Source organism: Propithecus coquereli, unplaced genomic scaffold (genome assembly GCF_000956105.1).
Source record: "Propithecus coquereli isolate 6110/MARCELLA unplaced genomic scaffold, Pcoq_1.0 Scaffold14, whole genome shotgun sequence".
Taxonomy (NCBI): domain Eukaryota; kingdom Metazoa; phylum Chordata; class Mammalia; order Primates; family Indriidae; genus Propithecus; species Propithecus coquereli.
In genome coordinates, this window is record NW_012138302.1 from 18911056 (window position 1) to 18926371 (window position 15316).

The 15316-nt window shown below is 43.1% G+C and overlaps 2 protein-coding genes across 3 annotated transcripts in view; both read left to right on the forward strand.

Moving 5' to 3' along the window:
• Positions 1-15316, forward strand: part of AGBL4 (ATP/GTP binding protein-like 4) — a 1510571-nt gene that overhangs the window by 1253102 nt on the left and 242153 nt on the right. The gene's annotated exons all lie outside the window — the stretch shown is intronic.
• BEND5 (BEN domain containing 5) overlaps positions 11953-15316 on the forward strand; it is a 48393-nt gene continuing 45029 nt past the window's right edge. The window contains exon 1 of one of the 2 annotated variants that reach the window (XM_012639490.1): positions 11953-12310. Coding sequence is in view for 1 of the 2 variants with exons in the window: in XM_012639489.1 (XP_012494943.1) it covers positions 12085-12310 (226 nt within the window). In the remaining variant the exon portion in view is untranslated. The remainder of the gene's footprint in view (positions 12311-15316) is intronic. The other variant, XM_012639489.1, reaches the window with a different exon arrangement.

Below are 15316 nucleotides of genomic sequence, written 5' to 3' on the forward strand. Positions count from 1 at the left end.
TTGACTTTGAGAAAATCAAAGTCAAAGAATTTTCATTATCTCAGTTTCATTATCTTTAGAATGAGAGATTTGGGTTATAAGTTCTCTGTGTTCACTAGTCTTGGTTTCCTGCTTCTGTAGAATCTGTTTCTGTTTCATAACTCTATTTTAAGGTGTTTATTACATTGCCAAGAAAAGGGGAAAAAAGAACCTTCAGGATGAAATTTCTCTATGCCAAGGGAAAGATTTTTTTTTCTTTTTCCCTTTTTTGCATGCAAAGCTCTGCTTTGCTTCTTCTGTATCTGTCTTTTTCATTCTGGTAATCCTCACAAGTTTTCTCAGTGGCAATAAGCACTCTCTGGCATGACCCTTCCTTTCCTTGATACCAAAGAGAAGGATTTGCTCATAAAGTTAAAAACACGTGGACAGTCCTTGTCTGGTTCTTGCATTGGTAAATCTGCTATGTGCTCTTGCTGTGACCTATACAAACAGAGAGATGGAAGAGAAAAGGGTGCATAGGTCCAGATTGTTTTGCTTGGGGGCAATTTTGCAGCCCCCTTGCCAAACATAAGCACGGTGATTTCACTTCCTTTTCTGTTTTCAGCTTCTTGAAAATGTGCAGGCCTTAAGTGAACATTTTCTGGCAGACTCTTTCTTGGGTAGACATTGAGCATCTCAAGTGGAAAAATATACCTTATTGTTTATGCAGTTGGGGTCTGCCTCCACCTGGGGAGTGGTAAGAGTCAGAAGGGTAGAGAGTTTTGAACATTTCATCTTTAAAGGTCACAGCAGCAGAGATGGGTTGGCTTGGGAAAGAGAATGTTCTTCTTGCCAAGAGTCCATCTTCTAATTGTCTCCTGAGCTGGTGAGTCTGGCTGCCAGAGGACTTCTGAGTTCTTCCCTTGATAACCTGAAGTTATTTAGCTTAATGTGTATGTCTCCCTCCCTTTCCTTTCATGAGCCTTCTTTGCATCCTATTCCCTAAGGAACCAGGGAACAGGATTTGGATCTTCTATTCAAACCACATTTGGTGCTACCAGGTGTATCAGTTAGCAGAAAGAGGAGTACAGCCTCCCAGATTCTGCGTGGAGTTGGTGATGGGAATTAACTTGCGTACTGAATGATGAGCAGTGTGCCAGGGATCACTGGAGACAATGTACCAGGGTGGGTACCACACGGACCTCATACCAGGTTTGAATACAGTGCATGACTTGAGCCCTCACTTTCCCTCTAAACCTCAGTTGATGCATCCATAAAATAGGGATAATGGCAATCACTTCCCAAGGTAATTATTAGGATTGCATGTCAAGCACCTAGTGTTACTGGGGGCAGAGTGAGGGGCTCAATAAATTTTTTCCTCTTCTTTGCCTCCTCTTCTCTTTTACATATATTATCTCATGTATTCCTCTCAATAATCCCAAAATACAAGTTGTATTTTCCCATTTTAAGATTAGGAAACTCAGTCTGTCTTGGTCTCTACTGTATATCAAGTATTAAGCATATAATAAGCCCTCAACAAAGAGTTCAATGGTAAGTGAATGAATGAATGAATGAATAAATGAATAAGACAGTCTTAGAGGAGTTGAGCCTCTTCCCCAAATTTTCACAGTTAGTGTCCCAGATGAGTTAGGACATGAGGCAGGGCATCATAGAAAAATTCATGCAAGGAGAAAAGAAGAGAACTCAGAAATGGAAACAGAAAGGCATAACAAAATTCATCATTTTTTATGATTGAGAACACTTTGTTTCACAATTCCAAAGGAATGTTTTAAATATACAAAATCTGAACATGATTTTAAAAGCAGGCAATAAAACCCCAAACTCAGCTTACATCCTAAAATTTATAAAAATACAGATCTTAGCAAGATCCCAGATTTCTTAAACAAGGCAGACTGTCCTCGTTGGCCAGGAAGGGACAGTGGGTAGCATATCCGCAGTAATACTGCTCAGCCTTCAGGGAGAGGAGAAATGATATTTCACCCAAAATGAACTGGCTCCCAGGGAATTCATCATCGCCATTACCCTGTGACCTCCTGAAAGGAAAGAGTAATACAGATTCTGTCAGAAGATAAGAATGAAAGGGCAACTGATAGTTTTTGGAACCTATTGTGTGAGAGGCACTGTGCCTGCCAGGCACATTCCATACACTGCCTCAGTTAGACATCATGACAGCCTTATTAAGGATCTATTTGGCAGTTGAAAAACCTGAGAGTCAGAGATTTGCCTAACGTCTCATGGTAGCTTGGTGATGGAGCAGTAATTGAACCCAAATCTGAGTTCAAAGCCTGTGCACTTTTCTCTATTCATATTGGCCCTATACCTCTTCCATGCCATGCTGGTCCTCCAGAATGACTCCCAGAGCCAGTAGCAGAGCGCAGTGATCAGAGACCATTCAATGACCCAGCAATGTGGCAGGACATGTTAGCATGGTAGGAGGTAGGATCCTTTTCAGTTACTTATTCTGCCTACCTAATGAGATAAACTTCTCCCTGGCTGCTTCACCAGAGTCCCACATAACCATGTGTGTCTTTCTCCTGTCCATCCTATGTGTTAGAAAAAGCCTCACCCTTAACTGATTCTCTCTTTTTCCTCTACTCTTGCCATTTCTTTTCCATGATAATAGATGTGTGCTTAATAATAAAAAAGGGGAGGTAGGGTTTTAATATTCTGCACCCCTATACATTCACCACCAACACTAAAAGAATATATGAAAAAGAACTATCAAAAGAAAATGTGTTGTATGTTGTACATGAGAGTCATTTTTCCATCATAATATAAAAACTTAGAGGTTAAGGATTTTTTTTTACTTTGTTTGGCATTAGTAGGTATCTGTTTGTGCTACTAAATAAAGAAATTGGTATTAGTAAATAAAAGAAAGCCTTCTTTATACTATGGATTGGATCTAGTACACTCTTACCCATCACAACATAGGATGAAAATATTAATGAATTCCAGGGTGTTTGTTGGGATAGCTGGATGATAGTGTCTGCCAGAGTCTCATCTGGATCAATCCAGGTGGTCCGGACATCTCTGGAGAACCAGCATATAATCCTTTGAGGATGGATGCTCCATCATATCCCCAACATAGCCAGAAAGGACAAATGCTCTCAAGGAGGCAAGAATGAGACTTAGTGGAAGCCAGAACTGGAGTAGAAGTCCATGGTTGGGGCTCTAGAGTCAAATAGTTTAGATTTGAATCCTGGCTCTACTATTCACTCTTGTGTGACCTTGGGCAAGTTATCTAACATCCCTATGCCTTATTTCCTCGACTTTAAAATGAAGCTAATAATAGTACCTACGGCCCATGAATGTTTTGAAAATTAAACGAGAAATGTATGGAAAGCCTGGCACAAGGCAAGCATTCCATAAAGGTTTGCTACTATTATTCCTATTCTTATTCCTCTAATCAATAATGGATAATAAAACTTTTTGTGGGGTATGGGAGGAGGTTGACACTTTATCTGATCCTCTCTTTTTTGGCTCACAGAAGCTTCTACCCACAACCCTGCAGTAACGGGTGATTACCAACAGGTTCCAATTCCCTGGCCATCAACAGAGGATCTAAAGCAGCAGAAATCTACTTCAGCAGTTGGTAACCTCAGAAAGCTTAAAAAATTCAATTTCTGGCATATGGAGACCATGATTTCTGAAACCCCCAATAATGTAGTCAAATATTCAGTATTTGCTCATATATTCATATTCTTCATATTAGAATTATTAGCTACTCAAGCTATGAATGCTTGGAATGGTAGATACTGGATTTTCCCATGAGGTCTAGATCTCAGATTTCTAGGTAGGGATTCAAGCCTCTAGGAAAAGAGGAACAGGGATTAAATCCCACAGTCAATTCAGCTTCTTGTTGCCTTGGGAAACCCTGAGGCAAGGCCTATCTCAAAATAGCCATCACAACACAGGCTTTAGATCAAAGAAACCCAGGTTCAAATCTTCTCCACTATAAACAACTTCTATCACCTCTCCAAGCTTAATTTCCTTACCAAAAAATGAAGATAATAGTCATACTGATCTTATGGGATGTTTTGAAAAAATTGAAAGAACTAGTATGTAAAGCAGTCCATAAAATTTCTATCACAGAAATCAATAATCGTTAGTTCTGTTTTCATTCCTTTCCTCTGATTTTGTATTGAATTTATGGTGTGGTTAAGAGACATTCTTAAGAAAACCAGAGTTCACAGTTTGCTATGTACTTTTGAGATGACTTAACCCTCTGAATGAATATGCCCTCTTGTGCCTTTGACTCAAAATGGTAGCCTAGAGTTATCAAAAAAAAAAAAAAAAGGCCTACGATTCAATGACAATGTGGGATACACTCTGGCCCTCTGAGGACCTGTGACGGACAGGCATTTTGAACCATGAGGTCCTTGGGATAAGCAGAGATGGTAACCAGAGAACTAACATGTGGTATTTGAAGGAAGGTGGTCCAATCATCTCCCTACAAAATGTTGGAATCGTCAGAAAACTAGAATGAGGCAGGGATCACCTTAACTGAATAGGGATTTAGAGTCAATGACTTCCAGCCAACAGCAGGGTAAGAAAGAACTCTAGCCTTGTGGAATGGGGCAGAATCCCCATCTTGTTTGCTGGAAAGCCCATAGGCTGTGTCAGTGAGGTTCCTGATACTACTGTCATTATTGGTATTAATGTATGTCAACTTGACTACTTTTATTCTATGTGCATTATTCTATAATTATTTCTATTTTATTATCTCTTCATTTTAGAAAAAACATTTTGAAAGTGTTAGCCTATCTAGTAGTGCTAAGAGAAAACTAGGAAAGGGGCTTTTATGGGTGTTTGAGTCAGGTTGTGGAAGCCAGCCATGGAGGCACAGAAACACCGAGACACTCACAAGAGGAATGTGAGACTCAGAGGGAAAGAATAGGGCCCTTGGCACACCTCTCCCTCCTTACCTCTAGGGGCTTTCCTCTTCTCTAGGGTCTATGTTTGAGATATACGCTCCTTCAACAAGTGTTTGTGTAGGATCTCTCATATGCCAGACCAGGTGCTAGGGTTCAAGTGAAGAAAACAGATGGGGTTCCTTTTCTAGTGGAGCTTTGATCTAATGGCAAAAATAGACAAGATAGACAAAAATAGAATAAATATATACTTACATCCTATGATAAACTCCATGAAGAAAACTATAAGAAGCCATGGAAGTATGTAGCAGGGACTGGAGCCAGTCTGTAGAGACGGATGAGAGGAGCAAGTCAGGAAAGACTTTCCTGAAGAAGTGACATTTCACCTGAAAAATTACAGAATGAGTTAATTTAATAAGAGGTACAAGAGACAGCTTCATAAACTAATCAGCCCCTAATTTAAATTCATAATTCTTGAAACTTATAATTTCAAGAGGCAAGTTGTATTTTTCTAAGGCAGGCCGACCTTTTTGTTTCTTTTTCAAACCTGACTCAAATGTTGTTCCCTTTTGACAATCTCTTCTATTCATAAATTTCTCTTTGTCCTTTAACCACTGGGAATTCATTTGCTTGGTGTTGCTCATGTAGAGTATATATTGTACTACTAGAGTAAAATGCCAGGATTCGGATCATCTGTGTGACCAACAATTCCCATGTGTGACCCACATGAGCTCATAACATAGCTGAGAAATGATTGGTGGAACTTGAGTGTGGTCTGCTTGTTCTGAACTTCAAGCCAAGATGCATATTCACAAGGCTTCAGATTGCTATAAACACTTCTACATTTTATATTTTATATAATGCTTAGAAGTTTTTATTTCCTCTGTAAGAAAATACTCAACAAAGTCAGCTTGAAAGAAAGAATGAAAGAATGAATGGTTCCAAACACAATATTTCAGAAGTATTTGCAGATTTTGTCAAAGCCTCAGAGGCTCTTGAACATTTCAAATTGGAGAGCTTTTTTTGGTGACTGTGACCTGTGACCACAGGCTCTTCATTAAAGGGGATGGTATTTGGATGGAAGCATTCTGGGGTATTTGTTGGATAATCATCATTGTTCAAGTTATTGTATTTAATTTGATTAATAATTTTAATAAAAATTTATTGGGCACCTTTGTCGGAATGGCAATAAGGGCTCTCATAACAAAAACTATAGTAATAATTATGATAGTAACAATAATAGCAACTATCATTTATTGAGGACTCACCACGTGTCAAGTACTCTGCCAAGCACTTTACATGAATTTTCTCATTTAAGCCTCATAACTACCCTATGAAGTGGTATTAATATTATCATGAAGAAAGTGATGCTTGGAGAGATTAAGAAATTTACTTAAGGCCACACACTTAGTCAAGATAGGCCTTCCGTATTAGACCAGGATTTAGATCCAGGGCCTAGGACTATAATATATTATTTTCTTTTTACATTGGCATGTCATATTGTGGATGAAGAAATTGTAACTCAGAGAGGTTAAGTAACTTGCCCAAGGTTATACAGACATTTTGGAGCTCTGTATATTTTCCCTGAAAACAATACTATCTATCACTTGTTGGGAATTTTCTATGTGCCTGGCATGTTACCTTAAAATCTTCTAACTCGGAGATGCTCAACTTTGTCAGATGTTAGAATAATCTGGAAATTTTTTAAAAATCCATGCCAAGGCCCTATCCATCCCAGACCATTTGAATCAGGATCTCATGGGATAGGACCTGGGAGTAGGATATTTTTTAAGTTCTCCAGGTGATCCTGATACACAGAGAGGGTGGAAAACTACTGCCTTGATGCTCACAACACTGTAAACTGTTTGCCCAAAGTCAGAGCAAAGATGTGATAAAGTCAAGATTTAACCTCTGGTCCGGTTCCAATTCCATATTCCTTTGTCCCCCCAAGCTGTAACTTACATGACAAGTTTGTATTCCCTCTAAGTCTTACCTGGATAAGTTATCCAAGTGATGTTCATTGGCCTTTGAGCCAGTGCTTGACATGCAACTCCTTCCTTCCCCCTCTCCACTGCAGCTCTCTTTCCCTGCCCAAAACCCCACAGGTGGACTCAACCAGACTTCATGATCAGCAGTGTATATGGATGCCCCTGCTTTGGGGTATCAGTACCCAGCTCAGGATAATGCCTACCACAGCCTTCCAGAGCTCCACATCCTCCTGGCCAGGTATCAACATTCTTTCCTCGAATTAACCTGAGAAGACAATGGCCCTGAGCTCACAGAACAGCAAGTTACTTTTCTAGGCAAAACAGAAATATAAAAAAGTTTAAAAAGCTATGAAATGACATGGAGGAACCTTAAAAGGCTACATAACATATGTTTCCAACTATACGACATTCTGGAAAAGGCAAAACTATGGAGACAGTAAAAAGATCAGTGGTTGCCAGGGGTTAGGGCTAGTGGAGAGGGTTGAACAAGCAGAGCACAGAGGATTTTTAGGATTTCGAAATAGTCTGTATAATACTATAATGGTGGATACACATCATTACACATTTGTCCAAACCCATAGAATGTACAAATCAGGAGTGAACTCAAATGTAAACTGTGGACTTTGGATGATTATGATGTGTCAATGTAGGTTCATCAATTATAACAAATGTACCACCCTAGTGGGGGATGTTGGTAATAATGAGGCTATGTATGTGTGGGAGGTAGGAGGTGTAGAGGAAATCTCTGTACCTTCCACTTAATTTTGCTGTGAGCCTAAAACTGCTCTTAAAAAAATGAGTCTTTAAACAATGTAAAAATCAGAGACTTGAAAAGTCAAATCAAACATCATGGGGAAAAAAAAGCAAAATCATGAAAAAATGTGGTCAATCATTAGCAGAGAGGTTGAAAAGACACGCTCCAATTGCTTTAAAAATTCACAGAACCCAAGTCTCCTTAAAATAGTTTTGCGAAGCACATTGAGAATTCCATGCAGTAATATGAAACATAAGTCCCACTGCTGCCACTGAACATGCTTCAGCTGGCTAAACCAAAAGAGCTCAACATTAACCCATGGCTCTGCAAAACTCAACAGGAGAGTGCAATGGAGACAGTTGCAAAGCTGCCCCAGATGTGTACATTTTCTGCTCCATTTAAATGACTTGGATGAGAGGGAGTACATTTGGCCCACAGAAAGAGAGAGTCAGGGGAGGGGTGAGACAGGACAGTCAGCCTCATCACAGGCCTCCTTCCCTCAGATTTGTGTCCCCTCCTGTCCTTGCCCACACTGCTTCTAGAGCAAACTGTCTAAAATGCAAATATGACCACAAGCCTTCCAGGGTTCCCCAGAGCCAAACTGCTTTGCCATAAGTCTCAATTTTCTCAGCTCTACCACAGTGTTAATAATACCCACTTTCATGGTGTTAATAATACCCACTTCAAAGATTGAGTGTGAAATTGACTGAGATCACATATACACAGTGCCTGGCAAGCACGATTTATAGTAAGCTTTGGAGGAAAAGTAGATAACATAATTACCATCCCTGAAACCAGGTTTTATGAGGAGAGATAAAGCGAAGGAAGTGAAGATGTCTGCGCAGAAGACAAACAAGATCCTGAGGAGACAGGATCCCCAGTTTTCCCATATCTGAAGGAAGGTATGAGAGACTTGGTGAATCTAGTAAGGCAGCTACAAGGTGAAAGATTCTACCTCAGCAAAAGTAAGAAAGACCTTTCTAATAGTAGTGTCTAAAAGTTAAGGGGTGGCAGTAAACTTCCTGACGTTAGAACTGTATAAAACGTGTTTAGATAACCATTTGACAGGAATATTGAAGAGGGGATTCAACAATGATTTGGTGGAACTTGGCATTTTTAATTGCCTGTTTTAGTCTGAAATCTGTATTTTTGAAATATCTTCTCTTGCCAGTCAATGAATCATAAACATCTTGAGTTTCTGGTATGTGTAAAGCCCAGGGCTATGGCTTCCAGGTTGAGGATGAGGTACTCTGACTCAGTTTTTACCCGGGTGGAGGAGGCACAGGACAGCACATAGTAAGTTCTCCATGAGGCTTTGTCAGTAGACTGAATGTGTGAATCACACGGGAAGCAGAAACTGATGTCTTTCTATTGGTGTCCAGGGGTATCTATTTGAGCATCTTGTACCTGTCATTCCCACTTGAGAATCTATTCTGTGTGGACCTACAGTGCGAAATGCATTTGAGTCTATGATTACTCCATCATCATCCATGTCTATTGTCTGTTTTCTTTTCTTGTTTCTGGGTTCTTAGGAAATGGAACTGCCCCCTTATGAGAATGATTTACACTGACTTGGGAATTTGTTTGAACCTGAGGGTGCAGTGATATTTAATATGTTCATGAATGCATCTGTTTTACAAGGAGTAGAATCAGTGTTCTGCCTTTTGGTTACTGGGAATGGGAAAGACAGAGTTGGGATTCATCTCCAACTCTGAAAATGAGGAACAAGCTTTCAGAAAAGTTTGAGGTTTGTTATTCATGCCCTCTGTGTGTCTTTCTTTAATACGTTTGTCCTATAAACATTTACTCTCCAGCCCTGTGCTAGGTACCTGGGATGCTGAAGTTACTCAGCTTTTGTTTCCCCTCAAAGAGCTCTTATTCTAGTGAGGGGAAATAAAAAGGGCTGGGACAAAATACTGCAGTAGAGATGGCCTGTGTGAGTGAGGAGTGTGAGTGTTTGGGGAAGGCTTCACAAAGGAGATGACGTGTGAGCTGTTTTTTAGTAAAAATTGAGGTTACCATGCACTCAGGTAGGAAGAACTTCCCAGGATGAGAGCAGAGCATGCACAAAGGATTGGGACCTGCTAAAATGTGCTGTCTTGGCAAATGCCAAATAGTTTATGTAGCTGGCATACACTGTGTTGAGGAAGGTGGTAGGAAATTAGATTGATAATATATTTTTGGGTCACCACCCCTTTAGATGCAGAGAGGAGGCTGGCCCTGGTTCCACTTGAAATTATTTTGCAAATGTAACCTGGAACTTCATGGAGTTTCATTAAATATGGCCAACTCTGCATGATCCATCTTGTGAATTATCAAAGTTTTGATACACATTACTTCCCCTTGACCACCATAGGAATCTATTCTTAAAATAAAAACTTAAGATCAGTCCAAGGAAATCATAATCATGAAGGTAAATCTGCTGGAACAACTCAGTGGCTTCTCTTTTTTCTACAAGCATGTGGGGCAAGATAGGATCAGCTCTTGCATCAGGACAACTTGTGGTCATTTGTGGCTGGCACCACACATATACTAGTGGGTTGGTTTAAGGAACTTGATCTGATATAGACATTTGGATCTGCGAGCTATGTGTTGATGGGGTTTACCTGCATAATGTACTCCCTAGATCAGTGAAATAATTTGGGGGTTTGGGCTTATCTGCTTCATCACTGGTGCAGCTGACATGAAATGCGAGCAGAGTGCTTTGATTTTATGTTTAATGTTTTCTGATTATAAATTAATACTTCACTGTGGAAAAAATGAATACAAGGAAAAACAAAATCACCTCTACTACTAAGAAAGTAAGAGAATCACTAGTAACACTTTGGTGCACTTATTTTGTTTTTTCTTATGGGTAGAGTTCATTAAAATGAATTTTAAAAAATAACATTTAATTGAGTCCGCCACCTCCATTAAGCATTCCTCTATGAGAACACTTTTCTCATTGTAATGTCGTTACTTGCTTGTACTTTTTTAATACTCCCAGATGAGACTGTAAATGTTGGGAGGAAGGGGAAGGCATGTTATTGACATAGTAACCTAATCTTGGCACTGGAATCCAAAACTGAGATTCAGGTTCTGATGCACTAACACTGCAATGCCCAGGATTCCAGGTGTTTGTCTTTTCATCTCTACCGCCGGTGCCTAGCCCAGAATCTGGCATGTAGTATGTATCCAATGGATATTGGTTGCTTGAATAAAAGAATGAATGATTGGATGGATGGGTGGGTGAATGTGGATTTTTATTTATTATTATTCTTCACCCAAAATTCATTGAGCCCCTGGCCCCCAAGTGCCAGGTCTGGGCTAGGCAAAGGGGATATAAGTAGCTGTCTTTGATACAAAGTCCACCCTCTCAAAGGCATCCTGTGAGGATGCTGACACCCTCTGCTGTGGGATAGGGTTCCTATGAGTGCAGAGCTCAGTCAGCGCTCTTTGGCTGGTGCTCATAGCTCCTCTGGGTGGACTCAAGCCCCTCCAGGCTTTCTTCCACCTAGAGACAGAGCAAAGACTGCTAGTGCATGGAGTACCATTGCTGAACTCCTCAAAGTGCTCCAGAAGTGCCTGGTCCTGGACCTGCCTTCCCCAGGGCGCCCCTTCCCTCCCTGCTTCATGCCAACTTGTCCCAGTCCAGTGGCGGACATGTTGTGGAGAGGGTACCTCAGTGAAGCAAGATTGTAGGGAAAAAGGAGTCAACTGCTCCCTCAGATGAGAGCAGCCTTTGACAACCCCTCCAGCTGGCCCAACTGGAAATCCCAGATAAGCCCCAGTTCTGGTCAAAACTGGTTTGGCAGCTTTGGGAGAATGTTTCTGGCTGACTGACCCTCCCCACAGCGAGAGCAGGCAGTTTCCAGAAAAAAAAAAAAAAAAAAAAAAAAGCCGGGGCGGGGGTGGGGGGCGGCTAAATTTACAACACTCCGAACTTCTGCTCACTTGCAAGTACAAGTTTACACTTTGGGATTCCAACAAGACTGTCCCCACCCCCATCCTCACCCGGCATTCACTCTCTCACTCACTCTCCTCTCCTTTGCAATGCAGTTTTGTTGCAATGCAATTTGTTTAGCAGCGCGATTGTCGAAGCAAAATAATCCCGCCCGTCCCCAGCAGCGCGACTTTTAGTCCGTGCATTCGTTCTGCAATGCTATTGTTATTATTATTGCAATTGAATCTCTCAGCTCTTTCTCCTCCCAACTCGAATCGCGCTCCGGCTGTGATTGCTCGGGTCTGACTTTGCGAGTGGCGGTGCGCTTCCAAACCCCCCTCATCCACCCCTTGTCCCCCTTTCCCCCTCCCTCCCTATTCCGCGCCCAGGCGAGAGCAGCCGATTGGCAGAGCGGTGCTTTCAGGAACAATAACAGTGGGGGGAGCCAGGGTCCCGGGGAGCCGCCCCCCCCAGCTCCGCTGCTCCGCTCGCGCCCCCCGCCGGCTCCCCACCTCGGCGCCCGCCCCGCGAGCTGACCGGCCCGACCGGGGCCCGCCCCCGGCGCCCACCATGTACGCCTTTGTGCGGTTCCTGGAGGACAACGTCTGCTACGCGCTGCCGGTGTCGTGCGTGCGCGACTTCAGCCCCCGCTCGCGGCTGGATTTTGACAACCAGAAGGTGTACGCCGTGTACCGGGGCCCGGAGGAGCTGGGCGCCGGGCCGGAGAGCCCCCCGCGCGCCTCTCGCGACTGGGGCGCGCTGTTGCTCCACAAGGCCCAGATCCTGGCGCTGGCAGGTGAGCGAGCGGGCGGAGAGGGACAGTGGGACCGGGGCAGCGGGGCCGGGACCGGGAGGGGTTGGGCGCCGGGGCGGACGGGGCCAGGCGCGGAGGGGGCCAGGCGGGTAGCGGGAAGCCACTGCTTGCTCCTGCCTCCTCCTCCCGTTCCCTGGGCTTTTCATTTGGGGAAGGGGGTGTCTCTAAGAGGCCGGACCAGTTAAAAAGACCAGATGGTCTCCTTTGTCTTCCCCGCTTCCCCAACACTCCCGCGCTGTCAGTCTGTCTTCATCTCTTCATCAGTGTCTGTCCTATTTCTGATTCTTTGTGTTCTCCCTCCACCTTCACTTTCCCTTTCTTTCCCCGCCTGTTTGTACTGTCATTTTTCTGTCTCTCACCTTCTTCTCTCTCTTCCCGTTCCTTCCCTCTCTGCCTCTTTCTGTCTCCTTAAGTTTCTCCAGCTGTCTTCCTTTAAGGCCATTGGTACCTCCTTGGAGTGAGAACCAAGGCGGATATTGTCAGATCTTCTAGGTGCGAGTCCCTCCTCACAGAGGAAAGCTATGACATCCTTGTCCCATCTGGGCCATCATTGGACAGCATGAGGAGGCCTTGAACTTCAGTATACTGGGCACCACTCTCTCCTGCCCCTCCCTGGCCGGGTGGCAGAGGTAAGGAGGTAGAGACCCTAAGCCATCTCTCAGCCTCCACACCCCTTTCTGAATCTCCCAGAAGGCTCCTTGAGTGAGAGCTGGGGCCAAGAAAGGGTTTCTAGGTCAGGATAGGATGGGACCTCCCATCTCTCCTCTCCATTTGACAGTTGAGGTTAGTGAGGTTCTTCGGTTGGTGATAGGACAAGAAACCAGCCTTTCATCCTCCTACACTTCAGTTCTTTCTTCGATGCTGAAGCACCTTTTCCTTTGTAAAGAGAAGACAGCTCTCTTTCCCTGCTAGATCCAGGAGGCTTGGGTGCAGACATGCAGGAAAGAGGAAAGTATCACTTCTGTTTGGGGGAGCAGCCTTTTATCTGCTGCTGGTAAGGAGAATGTGCCTTAGAGTGGGCAGAGACAGTAAGTCACCCGGCCCTCCACCTGGAAGAGAACACCAAGGGTTAGGAACTGAATGAAGACACTGTTAGTATTTTGTAGTTTGGAGATCTTTCCTATTTTTTTCAAGTTCTTTTCTTCCTCACATTGAGCCCAAAAGATGAACCGAGCATTCTTTCAACCCATAGTGACTTGCCCAGGGTCCCATGGCAAGTTAGCAGTAGATTAGAGCTCAGCCTCATGACTCTGATTCCTTTCAACCACCTCATGTTGCCTCTGGAAAGTAGGTTTGCGGGAGCTGAGGGGTGGAGGAATTGGAAACTGACCAGCAGCACTGGGGCTCTTTTTGAGGGCTGCATCTTAACTACCTCCCTGGTAAGCCCTGGGGACAGGGGTGTAGGCCCACCCACCACCAGGCACCCGGGGCCAGAAAAACTGAGTAAGTTTTAGAAAAGGGAACCCTTTGTAGCCGATTAGGTTTTATTTTGTTTGTTTGCTTTTAATTACCTGGGAGAAGGAAATAGGAATTTATTCCCCAAGAGGATAGGATGTTATGACTAGGTTGTAACCTTAGCTTCCCTTTTTGCTAGAAGAAAGCATACTTCCTGATGATGTATCATACTTCCAGATCTGGAAGGATCCTAAGATAGTGGAGGAGAGGTACATCAGAGAGAGTCAGTGGTATGTATCTTAGTGTGTAATGGCTGTTTTCCTCACTTAGAGATTGTTCATTCATACATTCATCAATTCAGCAAACAAACACACTGAGCTTGACTCTTCAGGCACTGCAGAGAGGCTCACGGCAGCTCCCACCAACTCTGATTTTAAAATCTACACAAGTTGTCATATGTAAGACATATGTAGCTATTGGTCTGAGAACCATGAATTTTGAATCTGTATGGTATCCATCCTCTAAGTTAGAATGTTGATAAATCTCTTGGGTTATTAAAACAATAAATAATAAATTAAAAACCTAGGCAACATCTGGAAATTGGCAGAGTCAATTCAGAGAAGTGTCAGTTTGAATGAGTTGAAAAGCACTTCCTTTCACCTCTCTTCAATTTTTTTCTTGGGAGGAAAAAGGAAAAGAAGGACAACAACTTGAGGTTGGCTAGGCTACATTTTTAATTTCAATTATCTGGTTAATTTTTAAGTTGGAGCAGCTGCCCTGTCTGCAGACCTGATTGGAAGGGCCAGGGTGAGTTTGGGAATTCATTTATCCCAGAAGAACTCTCCTGTGTGTCTGGAAACCGCCTCTTGACTTAAACTTGGTGTCCCTGAGAATTGCTTTTGGTGACTTTATCTTAAAGAACTTATGTGGCATCTCCTGTATGTAAATACCACTGTGCTTCGCACCAAGTGTGAGGCGATGACCCCTCAAGAGGGAGGCAGAGGTGGCTTTATGTTTGTGGATTACCCATTAATTGATTAATCCCTCTCTGGCACCAATAGCATTTCAGGGTAGTTTCAGCACCACTTTATGGCATTTGGTGAGAATTGTGTTACTTTACTGAATATTTGCCCAGGCTGACCCAGACCCGTCTTGAATTGTACCTGTTCTTATATCCAGGAAGTGTCAAAGCCAACTGCTGTGGGACTTTCCATTTTACTGCCCATGGTGGCTTACACCATGGTTTCAGCATGTCAGACCCTAGCACCTAGTCCCCTTCTTACCAAATTACAATTCCAGTTCAAGGAAGAACAAAACCCCACCTTTACTGGCTGTCTTGCTACGTGCCTGTACTTTATCTCTGTTAGTCCTCAGTGACCCTTTGGTAAGTATTGCTTTGGTTAGTATTTCCATTGCATAGATGAGGACACTGAGGCTCAGAGACTTGCCTGCAGCTACACAGCTAATAAATGGCAAAGCCAGAATTGGAACACAGGTCTTCCAGTGCTGGGACCCCACTTGGCAGTCTCCTTGGTAAAGTAGCTGGTGTTCCCATCAGCCACACAGCATGGCTTGGAAGGAGTGAAAGGAAAA